Source organism: Natator depressus, chromosome 2 (genome assembly GCF_965152275.1).
Source record: "Natator depressus isolate rNatDep1 chromosome 2, rNatDep2.hap1, whole genome shotgun sequence".
Classification (NCBI taxonomy): Eukaryota; Metazoa; Chordata; order Testudines; family Cheloniidae; genus Natator; species Natator depressus.
The window spans coordinates 179,639,786-179,655,142 of record NC_134235.1 but is presented as its reverse complement, the minus strand read 5'-3'; the positions used below and the strand labels follow the sequence as shown (position 1 = coordinate 179,655,142).

Below are 15,357 nucleotides of genomic sequence, written 5' to 3'. Positions count from 1 at the left end.
AACTAGAGTAAATGGTGGATTCTCTGTAACTTGAAGTCTTTAAATCATTATTTGAGATCTTCAGTAACTCAGCCAGAGATTATGGTTCTACTACAGGTGGGGGTGAGTGAGATTCTGTGGCCTGCAATGTGCAGGAGGTCAGACTAGATGATCACAATGGTACCTTCTGCCCTTAAAGTCTATGAGCGAGCAGCTTTGCTATAAACATGTGACAGAAAACAAGATTTAGAAAATTGTTGAAGAAAGCCACATCACTGATGGTGACCTTTAAAGCTAGCTGGAGCACATTTTTTGTCTTTTCTTCTTGTGACCCAAGCGTAGGCTTGCAAAGCAGTTAGTTTACTTGTGTGTACAGTATAATTACACCGTATCATGAAGAAATTAAATGGTAGGATGAAATCCTCAAAAGCACTTTAAAAAGATGTTATCAAGAAATAAACAAATCTTAGGAATATACAAAAGGAAATAGGTTTTCAGACTAGAAAATGCATCAGAAAACTCCTGAGTTTATAGGGATGTTTTAAAAATAATCCCCAAAGTAGACGAGCATGTTGAACTCAGAATCTGAAGGTTCAGAGGGTCAGATTCTGATGACTTTATCTAGAGTAGCTCCTTACTCCAATGTAGCTACCCATGGAGAAAGGTGCTACTCAACACAAGTAATGATATCGGACTCTGGCCCTTAGACTATATACTTTTGAAGCCTGGAACTGGATTGTCCTCTATGTTTGTACAACACCTAGTACCATGGGGGCACTAATCCTGACTGGAGCCTCTAGGCACTACTGCAGTACAACTAATACATAAAATAAGTGTAACAAAGGTATTTAGCTTTCAATTTTTTAATTATACCAGCGAAGAAATTAGGTGCAGTGATTATGTGACTAATTTCAGTAGGTCTTTCACGCTCCTGAGCTTTCTTCCATTGCAAATTGGAGAAATTGTCAGACTTCCTCTTAAGGATATGTTTCTAAACTGTTTCTAAAACCTTAATAAATGAATTATATATGTTTTAATAAATGGTTAATGAATTGTTATAGTGTTATGAAGTGTAACTGCAAATAAAGATTTACAAGCACCAAAAAATAGCTACTCTGTACAGATACCAACCTTTTTTTATTAACTCCTAAACCCCAACTTCTTCTGCTGTCCAGAAACCTGTTGTATACTAGAACTGGCATTCATTTGGGTTTCCTGCTGCTTCCCATTAAGAATTTGAACTGCCCCATTGGATATCATGTTATCAGCAAATCTCTTCATGTTGACTCCCTCCACTCTCAAAACACCAAGCTGCTGCTTTCACTTAATGCTCCTGTGTGATTTTATTTCACCTCATTATCCACTTTCTTCCTTATTTTGTCCCATTCATCCTCTCTTTCCTCATAGACTTCAGACCTGGCAGAAGTTCCTGAGGAAGCAGATGGTTCAGGAAGCATGTTTGATATAAACAGGAAACGCAGCAACAGTGGTGAGTTCTGGACCATCTAGTATTTTCAGATGCACAAAAATATTCTTCTAAATGACTGGTGTAATTATTCCACTACCTTGGCCCACACAAGTGGAATCCATGAGGGATGAATTTGGCCCAATGTGGACCTTTCTTATGTCCTTAAGGGAGTTTATTCGTTTATCGAGTTAAGGAAGAGTTTTGGCCAAGGGGTTGGGAACAGGAGTCTGGGAAGGTCTCTTTACCAGTGTTGCATATTTACTTGGCTCCTAATGGTCTGTGGGGACTGATTTTCCATACCCACTATGACCAGATTTAGGTGACAGTGGACAGGCACTCAGCACATCTGGGTTCAGTTCCTGCCTCTGGTACAGACTTCCTGTATGTTTTGTGAGACCTTAGGCTGGTCATTTAATGTCTGTTCTCCTCAATTCCCCACCTGTAAAATGGGGATGATGATACTTCCTCTCCTCCCACCCTTTTGTCTGTCTCGTCTACTTAGACTATTAGCTCATCAGGGCAGAGAGAGTCTGTTACATGTGTTCCATACCAGGCCCAGCACAATGGGTCTTGATCTCAGATGTGGCCTTTTGGTGCTACTGTAGTACAAATCATAAATAACACTAATAGTCCAAATCCTTTGTCCTCTTTTTGAATCTGAATGTAATGTTCTTGTACTGTTGTAATTGTTATGAGGTAACTCCATCACTGGCAGCCCAGTGATGAAGACTTCTGTGTGTGCAGTGACGGAGTCTTAGCCAGGAGCTTGGAACACTGAGTTGCGAAATTGCAGTGTCCATTGGGCTCCAGTTCAGTCCTGGCAATAGAAAGATTGTGTGTAGAAAGAACTATGGGGCACCCAGTAACCCTCTAAGCCAGGAGTGGAGGAGTTGTTGCACCGAGGCTCACCAATACCACCAAGAAGAATTAGTATTCCCAAACTTCAGGCAGGGGCAGACTGGCTGGATCCGAGGGAAACACAAGCCACAGCGAATGGACCTCCCTTCTTTGAACCCCAACATCCACCTCCTCCACAGTGCAGATCCCCCATTGGTTTTGGCATATGGCTAATAAGTTTTATAGTGGTCAGGTGTCAAATGTAGTTGTCCTTTTCCACCCCCACCTCCCATTTTACCTCCTTCCCAGACTTCTCCCTGCTCCTCATTCCGACCCTTTCATTTCACATCTCTGGTTTCAGTCCTTTTCCTCCCTCTCAGCATGTGGCCCACCCATCAGTGGCACCCACCTCCTCCTGATGGGTGGGTTACATGCTGAGGGGGGATTTTCCACCTCACTTGAGCACTTGGAACTGTAACTCAACCTGGCCAGTTGGAAAGAATCCATTCTACCTGAGTTTCATTTTTCCCCAGGTTTTCAGATCGCTTTTTTTTCATCACTTACCTCCTTTTTTTTTTTTTTTTTTTTTTTTTTTTGGAGCCTGTAAGAAACTTTTCTATGGGATCTGGATGACTTAGAAGCCTCAAGAAACTTGCTCAAAGAGATCAGTTTAAAGAACTCAGCATGTGCCAAACCTCCAAATAACTTCCTCAGCACATTAATAATTCCTTTGATCGGCATCGACTTTCTTTTTCGATCCATCCTTCAGAGGCCTAGTGTATAAATTATGCAGCAATTGCTCCAAATATTTCCTCTTGGTGGATTTTAATAAACTGTCTGTGTTTTTTGTGCTAATGATGGAAATGCTAAGACCCTTTTCATGCTGTCAGAGTTCTCACATGGTTTTTCTACGGCTGCAAGGGCAAACAGATGGATTTCTGGTTTGTGTAAAGATGAACCCCATAGTTGCTATGACCTTTACTTTTACATGTCTCCCAGTAATATTCAGAGAGCATGAGTTAAACAGAGATTAAAAGTTTAATGAACTCATTTAAAAATATTCTTGGGGTGTTATTCACCATTGCATTGCTCCAGCTTAACAAGGGATAATAACTTCAGTGATTCTAAATGATGTTACTACAACATAAAGCTAGAGTAACACAGCAATGAATCAGGCCCCATGTGTTTTATTTTTCCCAGCCTTCCTCAAGGAATGTTTTAGAAAAATGCAGATTTGTGTCAGGTTATGCAATAGGGTTTATGCAATAGGGAAGCAGCAAGAGGAACACGCTATGGAGAAGGCTAGGAGACACAGCAAACATGGGCTGGTTTATTCATTTCTATAGATTCATTGCAATAATTTCAAGAGGAAATTAATTCTCTACAGTGCTAAAGCATAACAATATCAAGTGTGCTTAGTTTACAAATAAAAAGATGGATTTTCTAACCGCCAACTCTGTAAACTCACCCTGGTCTCCACCAGTCAATTGGGCTCATTACTTTGCATGCATTATTACCAGTAATAAAAGTTCTGCAAGCCAAATTATTCTGTAAAAGACATCTGTGCAGTCCCATTGCCATCAGTGAGTGTATGTAGAGGTACCTGATTCAGGTATAGGAAACAATCTCCAGGAAGGAGCACACTTAGTGTTCAGTTCTGTCAATGCACCGGAAATAGAACCATGCTGACACACTCAGCTGATTCTGCATTGCTGACCAGAGTAAAAAATAGTAGTAAGATTTTATTTTTCTGAATGGAGAAATCAGAAATTACCCTGAATACACAGAGGTAGCCAATCTGATGAACAAGAAAGTTATATTTAGTCAGTCGACTTTTCAGGTCAGAAATGCACTCTAAAATTTTGTAAAGCTTTTTCACATTATGAATGATGTAAGTCTAGATAGATATTACCTCACTCATCCTTTCTGTTATTGGACCAACTTCTGTTGGTGACAGAGACAAGCTTTTGAACTTACACAGAGCTCTTCTCCAGAACTGAAGAGCTCTGTGTGAGCTCAAAAGCTTGTCTCTCTCACCAACAGAAGTTGGCCCAAAAACAGATATTACCTTACTGACCTTCTCTTGCTATGTCACTGGGGAGGCAGAGAGAGATTCAGCAGGAGTGCACTGGCTTCTTGGCTTTTATTATTCTGAAAGTATGAAACTAAATCACAGAGAAGGGAGACAACAATACATAGAACAATCACTGGCTTGGACTGCTTTTGGAGACTTCTGTCATGTACTTCTTATTTTTCTAACAACAAATGTAATCCAATGCTGGGACTAAACTCTTAGAAAAGTGACTTAGGCCCAGAACAGTTGATGGCTTCCATCTACTAAAATCATGGATGGGCTTTGTCCAAAAGTAGGGAACACCATTCTCTAAAAATTAGGAAACTGTTCTTAGAGAGTGAAGAAGGAACATAGTCAGTGTAATAAAGCAATTGATGTTAGCAGGGAAGGCACCTGAAGCATGTTATAAATCAGCTAATGAAATAATTACAGTAGATTAAGATAAATTCTGATACCCTTATTAACCCTGAGTGGGACCTTACTGCTTGAGTAGACCCATTGATTTCAGTGGAGTTACCCACAAAGTGAGGTGTTACGCAGTGTGAGTAAGGCTGCCAGAATCTTATTGGCCTGGGAATCAAGAGACCTGGGCTCGATTCCCAACTCCGCCTCTGACCTGCTGCATGACCTTGGGCAATTCTCCTATATCCCTTCCCACCTTTTATTTTGTGTGTTCTGATTGTTAATTCTTCAAGCAAGGACTATCTTGTGCTACTTCTTTGTACAGTGCTTAGCACAATGGGGCCCCTGACTTGGTTGGGGCCTATAAATGCTACTGCAAAACAAAATGACTGATTAATAAAAGAAGGACATTACTGAGAGCGGTAGTGAAAATTAGAAAGGGAGGATTAGGGGAGAGAGATATAAGGCGGGCCTCGGGAGGTGAATGGCCTTCACCTGTCCCTAAAATGTCATGTGTTTTGTTTTATTTCAGTGTTTACCTACTCAGAAAATGGAACAGAAGACTTTGGAGAAGAATCAAAAAGGATAAACTCCCTGGTATGGGCCAAGATTTAGTGAGGGTATAGTGAAAATGTTAATTGATTTAAGGGGCTTGTTTTTACAGAAACACGCTTAGGTGAGTATTATAAATTGGCCTGGTCAACACAAGCATTATGACAGGTGAGCCAGAGCAATGTGAATGTGATTACAATGGAGCAGTCTTACAGCTGTGACAGCATAAAAATGGTGCTGCACAATCCAGAGTCTGACATCATTTGAAAAGGATCTTGGTCTTTTTGCAGTTTCTTTTGGCCAAATTGTCCCTGGCCCTTGTGTGAGGTCATATATGGAGAGAAGGAATGCAAGGAGTGGTCTCCCTCACTGAGCACACTGGGCAAACGTTCCTGAGGTGGGAGAGTACCCAGTCCTTCCTTGAGCTCTGGCTTTCATGGTTATGTACCACCTTACTCAGCACTGTGCATGATCAGCACAGGCTAGCTCTTTATAATTTATACCCGTCGTATAAAAAAGGTGACTTTAACAGAGGGCTAGATGTTGGCGGGGAAGGGGGCTGGAGAGGAGACACGGAAAATTACAGTTGGGCCATAGGAGCAATAACAAGGAAATCAGTGGAGGAATCTGCTCAACATTTTAAATGTCTATACATAAATGCAAGGAGTGTGAGGAATAAACAGAAAGAACTGAAAGTATTAGTCCATAAGCTAAATTATGGCTTAAGAAAGGACAGGCAGGATAAAAAGGAAGGAAGTGTTGCATTATACATCAAGAATATATACACCTATTCTATAGTCCAGGAGGAGGTAAGAGGCAGACCAGCTGAAAGTGGTCTGATCAAAAGGGTAAAAAAAAAAAATAGGGTGACATCATGGTAGGGGTCCATTATAGACCACCAAATCAGGACAAGGAGGTGGATGAAGTATTTCAAGAACAAATAACAGAAATATCCAAAACAAAAGACCTGGTAGTAATGAGAGGACTTTACCCAGACATCTGTTAGAAAAATAAACTGGCAAAACACAAATTTTCCAATAAGTGCTTGGATTGCATTGGAGACTTCTTTTTATTTCAGAAAGTGGAGGAAGGAACCAGGAGGACAGCCATTTTAGATTTGATTCTGAGCAACAGGGAGGAATTGGTAGTGAATCTGAAGTGGGCAGTTTGGGTGAAAGTAACCATGAAATTATAGATTTCACAATTCTAAAGAAAAGAAGGAATGGGAACAGCAGAATAAGGGCAATGGACTTCAAATAAGAAGATATTAACAAACTCAGAGAATGGAGAGATTCTCTTCCCATAGGACCTTATCTAAGGGGGAAAGGAGTTCAGGAGGGCTGACAGATTCTCAAGGAGACAGTATTAAAGACAACTGTAAACTATCCTGATGCAAAGGAAAGATAAGAGGAATAATAAGAGGCCAATATGACTCCATCAGGAGCTCTTCAATGACCTGAAAATCAAAAAGGAATGCTACAAAAAGTGGAAACATGGACAAATTGCTAAGGAGGAGTATAAAAGAACAGCACGTGTAGGTAGGGACAAAATCAGAGAGACTAATCTCTACACTACGAAATTAGGTCGAATTTATAGAAGTCGATTTTTTTAAGAAGCGATTTTATACGGTCGATTCCACTAAGTGCGTTAAGTTGGCAGAGTGTGTCCACAGTACCGAGGCTAGCGTTGACTTTCAGAGCGTTGCACTGTGGGTAGCTATCCCACAGTTCCCGCAGTCTCCGCCACCCATTGGAATCCTGGATAGAGCTCCCAATGCCTGATGGGGCAAAACATTGTCGTGGGTGGTTTTGGGTACATGTTGTCAGTCGCCCCTCCCTCTGTGAGAGCAACAGCAGACAATCATTTCACGCCTTTTTTCCACGCAGACGCCATACCATGGCAAGCATGCAGCCCGCTCAGCTCAGCCGCCGCTGTTGTGTCCTGGGTGCTGCTGGCAGCAGACGGTGCAGTAGGGCTGCAAACCATCATCATCAAACGACCGCTTCCGCTGCCACTCTGTTCTCCTGCTCTGGCAGCAGATGCTGCAATAGGGCTGCAAACCATCATTATCAAACGACCACTGCCACTGCCACTCTGCTCTCTTGCTCTGGCAGCAGACAGTGCAGCAAGGCTGCAAACCATCGTCATCGAACGACGGAACGCGACCGCTTCTGCTGCCACTCTGCTCTCCTGCTCTGGCAGCAGACGGTGCAGTAGGGCTGCAAACCATCGTCATCGAACGACCGCTTCCGCTGCCACTCTGCTCTCCTGCAGACACCATAGCATGGCAAGCATGAAGCCCGCGCAGATCACCGCGGCAGTTATGAGCACTGTAAACACCTCACGCATTATCCTGCAGCATGTGCAGGACCAGAACCTGCAAAAGCAGGTGAGGAGGCGACAGCAGCGCGGTGACGAGAGTGATGAGGACATGGACACAGACTTCTCTCAAAGCACGGGCCCTGGTAATTTGGACATCATGGTGGTAATGGGGCAGGTTCATGCTGTTGAATGCTGATTCTGGGCCCGGGAAACAAGCACAGACTGGTGGGACCACATAGTGTTGCAGGTCTTGGATGATTCCCAGTGGCTGCGAAACTTTTGCAGGCGTAAGGGCACTTTCATGGAACTTTGTGACTTGCTTTCCCCTGCCCTGAAGCACAAGAATACCAAGATAAGAGTAGTCCTCACAGCACAGCCCTCACAAGCGAATGGTGATAGCCCTCTGGAATCTTGCAACGCCAGACACCTACCGGTCAGTCAGGAGTCAATTTGGAGTGGGCAAATCTACTGTGGGGGCTGCTGTGATCCAAGTAGCCAGTGCAATCACTGACCTGCTGCTATCAAGGGTAGTGACTCTGGGAAATGTGCAGGTCATAGTGGATGGCTTTGGTGCAATGGGATTCCCTAACTGTGGTGGGGCGATAGACGGAACACATATCCCTATCTTGGGACCGGAGCACTAAGGCAGCCAGTATATAAACTGCAAGGGGTACTTTTCAATGGTGCTGCAAGCACTGGTGGATCACAAGGGACGTTTCACCAACATCAACGTGGGATGGCTGGGAAAGGTACATGATGCTTGCATCTTCAGGAACTCTGGTCTGTCTGAATGGCTTCAGCAAAGGGCTTACTTTCCAGACCAGAAAATAACCGTTGGGGATGTTGAAATGCCTACAGTTATCCTTGGGGACCCAGCCTACCCCTTAATGCCATAGCTCATGAAGCCATACACAGACACCCTGGATGGTAATCAGGAGCTGTTCAACTATAGGCTGAGCAAGGGCAGAATGGTGGTAGAATGTGCATTTGGATGTTTAAAAGCACGCTGGCGCAGTTTACTGACTCAGTTAGACCTCAGCAAAACCAATATTCCAGTTGTTATTACTGCTTGCTGTGTGCTCCACAATATCTGTGAGAGAAAGGGGGAGACGTTTATGGCGGGGTGGGAGGTTGAGGCAAATCGCCTGGCCGCTGATTACGCACAGCCCAACACCAGGGTGGTTAGAAGAGCACAGCAGGGTGGGCTGCGCATCAGAGAAGCTTTGAAAACCAGTTTCATGACGGGCCAGGTTACGGTGTGACAGTTCTGTTTGTTTCTCCTTGATGAAAACCTACCCCGTTGGTTCACTCTACTTCCCTGTAAGCCAGCCGCCCTCCCCTCCCCCCTTCGGTCACCACTTGCAGAGGCAATAAAGTCATTGTTGTTTCAAATTCATGCATTCTTTATTAATTCATCACACAAATAGGGGGATAACTGCCACGGTAGCCCAGGAGGGGTGGAGGAGGAGGGAAGGACAAGGCCACACTGCACTTCAAAACTTATTGAATGCCAGTCTTCTGTTGCTTGGGCAGTCCTCTGGGGTGGAGTGGTTGGGTGCCCGGAGGGCCCCCCCCCCCACCTGCATTCTTGGGCATCTGGGTGTGGAGGCTATGGAACTTGGGGAGGAGGACGGTTGGTTACACAGGGGCTGCAGCAGCAGTCAGTGCTCCTGCTGCCTTTCCTGCACCTCAACCATATGCTGGAGCATATCAGTTTGATCCTCCAGTAGCCTCAGCTTTGCTTCCTGCCTCCTCTCATCACACTGCCACCACCGCTCCTCTTGCTCCAGCCATCTATCCTCACACGTGTCCCTCCTGTCCTCGTGTTCATTTTATGCTTTCCTGGACTGTGACATTGTCTGCCTCCACACATTCTGCTGGGCTCTTTCAGTGTGGGAGGACTGCATGTGCTCAGAGAACATTTCATCGCGATTGCATTTTTTTCGCCGCCTTATCTGCGCTAGCCTCTGGGAGAGAGATGATAGGGGGAGCGTTGAAACACTTGCAGCTGCGGGAGGAAAAAAAGGGAGAGTAGTATTTAAAAAGACACATTTTAGAGAACAATGGGTAGACTCTTTCATGGTGAACCAAGCTGTTAACATTACATAGCACATGTGCTTTCTTTACAAGGTCGTATTTTGCCTCTTAAATTGAGGGCCTGCCGGCTGGTGTGAGAGATCACACACGCAGGGCTGGGCAACAGACTTCGGCTTGCAGACAGCCATGGTAAACCACAGTCTTTTGGCTTCTTTAACCTTCATAATATGTGGAAATGGTTTCAAACAGCAGCACCCTCATTTCCCATACCAAGCACCCATTGGGTTGGCCATTTAAAAGGAGGGGCTGTGGTTTTCGGGTTAACATGCAGCACAAACCCAACTAAACCCCCCTCGCACCCAATTCTCTGCGAAGATTGCTTCACCCTCCCACCGCGTGGCTAACAGCGGGGATGATTTCTTTTCAGCCACAGGCACACAGCCCAGCAGGAACAGGCACCTCTGAATGTCCCCTTAAGAAAAGCACCCTATTTCAACTAGGTGACCATGAATGATATCACTCTCCTGAGGATAATACAGAGATAAAGAACGGATGTTGCTTGAATGCCAGCAAACACCAGGACCATACGCTGCCATGCTTTCTTATGCAATGATTCTAGACTACGTGCTGCTGGCCTGCCGTGGTAAAGTGTCCTACCATGGAGGATGCAATAAGGCTGCCCTCCCCAGAAATCTTTTGCAAAGCCTTTGGGAGTACCTCCAGGAGAGCTTCATGGAGATGTCCCTGGAGGATTTCCGCTCCATCCCCAGACACGTTAACAGACTTTTCCAGTAGCTGTACTGGCCGCGAATGCATCCCAAGTCTTCAGGGCAAATTAATCATTAAATGCTTGCTTTTAAACCATGTATTATATTAACAAATGTACACTCACGAGAGGTGCCTTCTCTGCCTTCAAGGTCCAGGAGCCCGGGTTGGGAGGGTATTGTCTCCAGGGTGATAAACAGTTCCTGGCTGTCAGGGAGAACGGTTTCTCTGCTTGCGTGCTGTGCGCTATCTTCAACCTCCTCATCATCATCATCTTCCTCGTCCCAAAAATCCGCATCCCTGTTGCGTGAGACTCCCTTGCAGGAGTCCACGTACAGGGGTGGGGTAGTTGTAGAGGCATCCCCTAGAATCGCATGCAGCTCATCATAGAAGCGGCATGCGAGATTTTTTTCAAATATTTTGGCATTTCGTCTTTTGGAACGGAGTTCTGATAGCACAGATTCATCTCCCCATACAGTGATCAGATCCAGTACCTCCCGTCTGGTCCATGTTGGAGCTCTTTTGCGATTCTGGGACTCCATGGTCACCTGTCTGATGAGCTCTGCATGGTCACCTCTGCTGATCAGCTTGCCACGCTGGCCAAACAGGAAATGACATTCAAAAGTTCACAAGGCTTTTCCTGTCTACCTGGCCAATGCATCTGAGTTGATAGTGCTGTCCAGAGTGGTCACAATGGAGCACTCTGGGATAGCTCCTGGAGGCCAATACTGTCGAATTGCATCCACAGTACCCCCAAATTCAACCCAGCGATGTCAATTTTAGCGCTAATCCCCTCGTTGGGGAGGAGTACAGAAATAGATTTTAAGAGCCCTTTAAGTCGACAAAACAGGCTTGGTCGTGTGGACGGGTGCAGGGTTAAATCGATCTAACACTGCTAAATTCAACCTAAACGTGTAATGTAGACCAGGGCTAAGGCATAAAATGAGTTATACCTAGCAAGAAACATAAAAAGGAATGAGAAGAGGTTCTTTAAATACATTAAAATCAAGAGAAAGGCAAAGAAAAGCATAGGTACTATACTTAGAAGGGAAGGAGCACTTATAACTGATGATATTAAGAAGGCAGTGGTGGTTAATGCCTATTTTGCTTCGGTCTTCATTAAAAAGGCTAATGGTGACCAGCTACTTAATACAATTAATATGAACAAGAAAGGGGAAGGAACAGAAGCCAAAATAGAGACGTACAGGTTCAAGAACATTTAGATTATTCAAGTCAGCAAGGTGTGATGAAATTCACCCTAGGGTACTTAAGGAACTAGCTGAAGCAATCTGAGAACTATTTCCAATTATATTCAAGAATTCATGGAGGACAGGTGAGTTCCTAGAGTACTGGAGAATGGCAAATATAGTACCTATCTTTAAACACGGGAACAAAGAGGACCCCAGGAATTATAGACCTGTCAGTCTAACTTCAATACCTGGAAAGATACTGGAACAAATTATTAAATAAGCAATTTGTAAACACTTAGAGGATAATAGGGTTATAAGGAGCAACTAGCACGGATTTGTCAAGAACAAATCATGCCAAACCAACCTAACTTCCTTCTTTGACAGGATGACAGTCCTAATGGATAGAAAGAAAGCAATAGATGTGATATATCTTGATTTTGACACAGTCCCACATGACATTCTCATAAGCAAACTAGGGAAATGTGGTCTAGATGAATTTACAACAAGGTGGGTGCACAACTGGTTGGAAAGCAGTATTCAAATAGTAGCTATTAATGGTTCACTGTCATACTGGGAGGGTGTATCTAGTGATTTCATTAATAACTTGCATAATGGAGTGGATAATTTGCTTATAAAATTTGTAGATGACACCAAGCTGGGAGGGGTTGCAAGCACTTTGGAGGGCAAGATTAAAATTCAAAAGGACCTTGACAAAATGTAGAACTGGTCTGAGTTCAACAAGATAAAGTTCAGTAAAGATAAGTGCACAGTACTTCATTTAGGAAGGAAAAATCAAATCCACAACTACAAAATGGGAAATATCTGGCTAAGTGGTAGTACTAGAGTAAAGGATCTGATTGTTACAGTGGATCACAACTTGAATATGAGTCAACAATGTGCTACAGTTGCAAAACAGTCTGATATTTTCAGGGTGTAAGAACAGGAGTGTTGTATGTAAGACTCAGGAGGTAACTGTCCTGCTTTACTCAGCCCTGGTGAGGTCAGAGCTGCATACTGTGTCCAGTTCTGGACACAACAAAGATGTGGATAAATTGGAGAGAATTCAGAGGAGAGTAACAAAAATCATAAAAGTACAGAAAACCTGACCTATGAGGAAAGGTTAAAAAACTGTTTAGTCTTGAGAAAAGAAAAACAAAACTGGTGGGAGTCCCAAGAGTAGTCTTCAAATATGTTAAGGGCTGTTATAAAGAGGACTCTGATCAATTGTTTTCCATGTTTATTGAAGGAAGTAATTGGCTTAATCTGCAGCATGGGAGCTTTAGGTTAACTATTTGGAAAAGCTTCCTGTTCTTTCAAGGGGGGTTGTGGAATCCCCAACATTGGAGTTTTTGAGAACTGGTTGGACAAACACCTGTCAGGGATGGGTCGAAGTTTACTTGGTCCTGCCTCAGCACAGAGGGCTGGACTTGATGACTTCTTGAGGTCCCTTCTAGCCCTATATTTTTATGATTCTATATGACAGTAAAAAACTGCCAGGCACATAGCATGCAGCCCTTAACATACAGCGGAGAGCATGGGTTTTTTTAAGATCTCACTCAAAATATGCACAAATAGTAAACTGCACAAAGCACTCTTTACCTGTTTCTGGAGGATGAAAAGCTGAGTCAGCTCTGCCAGAACTTGAACCTGTGGTTCTAGAGGGTCTAATTGTTGCAAACTTCAGAAGTCATGTTTATCCCCTAATGCCCTCCTATAATGTAAACGTTTCTTTGATTTAGAGCCAGCTGTGACTCTTGTCCCTATGTCTTTAATGGGATGAACGAAAATCCTGGATTGAAAGGCCCCAGATTTTAAAAAAGTTCAGATCTGGAGCCAAATATTGCATCTCAGACCCATCTCTGTCCAGGACACGGCAATTCAGGCAGCCAGCAACTTACAGGTTTTCTTCTGTTTTTTTTTTCCCCCTTAAAGGGTCCTGTTTATAAAGACACATCACAAATGCACGCCTACGTTGCCTTGTACAAATTTGTACCACAAGAGAATGAAGACTTGGAGATGAGGTAAAGTGCTGACATATTTACTTATTGATTTGACCCAGGGAAACTGAGAATGGTGCAGACTTAAATCAGTGTTGTACTTTTAATTCTAATTTTTGCTATGCTATTTGCATTATATTATTTATATATATAATGGTCTCACAGCTATTTAATTATGTATCTTTTCCCTCTTTCTACTTATGAAAATGATGCAGAGTTGGGGAGAAGCTTTTTACAAAGAAAATAATGGGTAAAACTTTCAAGTCATTTTGGTGCCAAAGTCCAGTGACTTCGGCGCTTTTGAAAATTATGCTCCCATTCAATGACTTTCAAGCTTGACAAAGCCCGGGCTGGGATGATTTAGTTGGGGATTGGTCCTGCTTTGAGCAGGGGGTTGGACGAGATGATATCCTGAGGTCCCTCCCAACCCTGATATTCTATGATTCTAATGAGACTTAGGTTCCTAAGTGCTGAAGTCTCTTTTGGGATGGTTGAAAAAATTTTAACAGAAAATTGGATTTTCAACTAAATAAATATTTTTGCAGAAAGTGTCTGCTTTCCTTGATATTTTAGATTTTTTTTAAATCAGAAAATGACAAACTTTCTTTTGTTTTGGCCAAAAGATTTTCAATTTTCAGCAACCAAAAAACTGAAAAAGTATCCGGTTTTAAATTTAGGGGATTTTGACAAAAAAAAATTTCCACAGGAAAAAGAATCCCATTTTCTAACCAGCTCTAGTAACAATGTTGGAACTTCTACCAGTGTTATTTAACTGATTGCTCCCTCCCCGAGAATGAGGAGGATCTCAAGATGGTGAATGGTTGCTAGTGTGTTTTCTTTTACATTATATGGAAGATTGGTCTGAATTGCAAAATCTTCTGGTTCAAATATATATTCTTTAGCACTTTTTCATGTAACCCTGCACTAGTGCTGCTTTGTCCAGTCTCACAGGGCCTGTTCCAAAGCCCCACTGAAGTCAAAGGGAATCTTTCCATTTACTACCATGGGCTTTGATGCAGGCCCACAGTGAGTAGATTGTTGCAGAGACTTTAATAGGCTCTAGGAGTGCTGTCTGCTTTGGGCACTGTTCACAAAACATATCCGCTCTCTTCATGATTTACCCAAGATCAAACCAGTAGGATGCTGACTCCAATAAAATATACTTACAAAGTCACTCGAGAAAAGTCCCACTCTTCAGCATATCTCTATTTCCCAGTTTTCAACTGTGCCCTCTCCTTGCTCAAGACAGAGCTATCATTTTGCATGGCTGGCATTTTTCCATGATTGCTTTGTTTCAGGTGTGATAACTGGATAGAAAATAGCCACATGCAGGATGACACTTGCTAGGAATACAGAGCTCCTATGTCTAAATGCTCTGCATGTTGGACTTTCATTTTGCTTTATTGGTTTATTTTGGTTTACGCACTCACTCATTCAATTAAAAAGGACCACCATTTAAAAATGTAATGTAACCACCCTCCCCAACCATGTCTAATAACCCAGAAGTTGAACCACGGACGTAAGAGCTTACCATCCCCGCCAGAGTCCTCCCACACCCTTACAACAAGGTATAAAAGTGTGCCTTGCAGTCTCTCCTGATGGTTGATAAATGAGGACTGCTTTGGATTGACTTGTCTTCTCTGTTGAGATGCCAGCTAAGTTTTTGATTAGTGACACTTGTTATGGTGGTAGGTTTTGTTGTGTGGCCAAAAGCCACCACAACGAAGAGCATCA

The 15,357-nt window shown here is 43.2% G+C and overlaps 1 protein-coding gene across 2 annotated transcripts in view; it reads left to right on the top strand.

The window, feature by feature from the left end:
- STAC (SH3 and cysteine rich domain) overlaps positions 1-15,357 on the top strand; it is a 104,917-nt gene that overhangs the window by 77,709 nt on the left and 11,851 nt on the right. For both annotated transcript variants that reach the window (XM_074945412.1, XM_074945411.1), the window contains exons 6-8: positions 1,387-1,468; positions 5,293-5,357; positions 13,559-13,647. In XM_074945412.1, the coding sequence (XP_074801513.1) occupies positions 1,387-1,468; positions 5,293-5,357; positions 13,559-13,647 (236 nt within the window). The remainder of the gene's footprint in view (positions 1-1,386; positions 1,469-5,292; positions 5,358-13,558; positions 13,648-15,357) is intronic.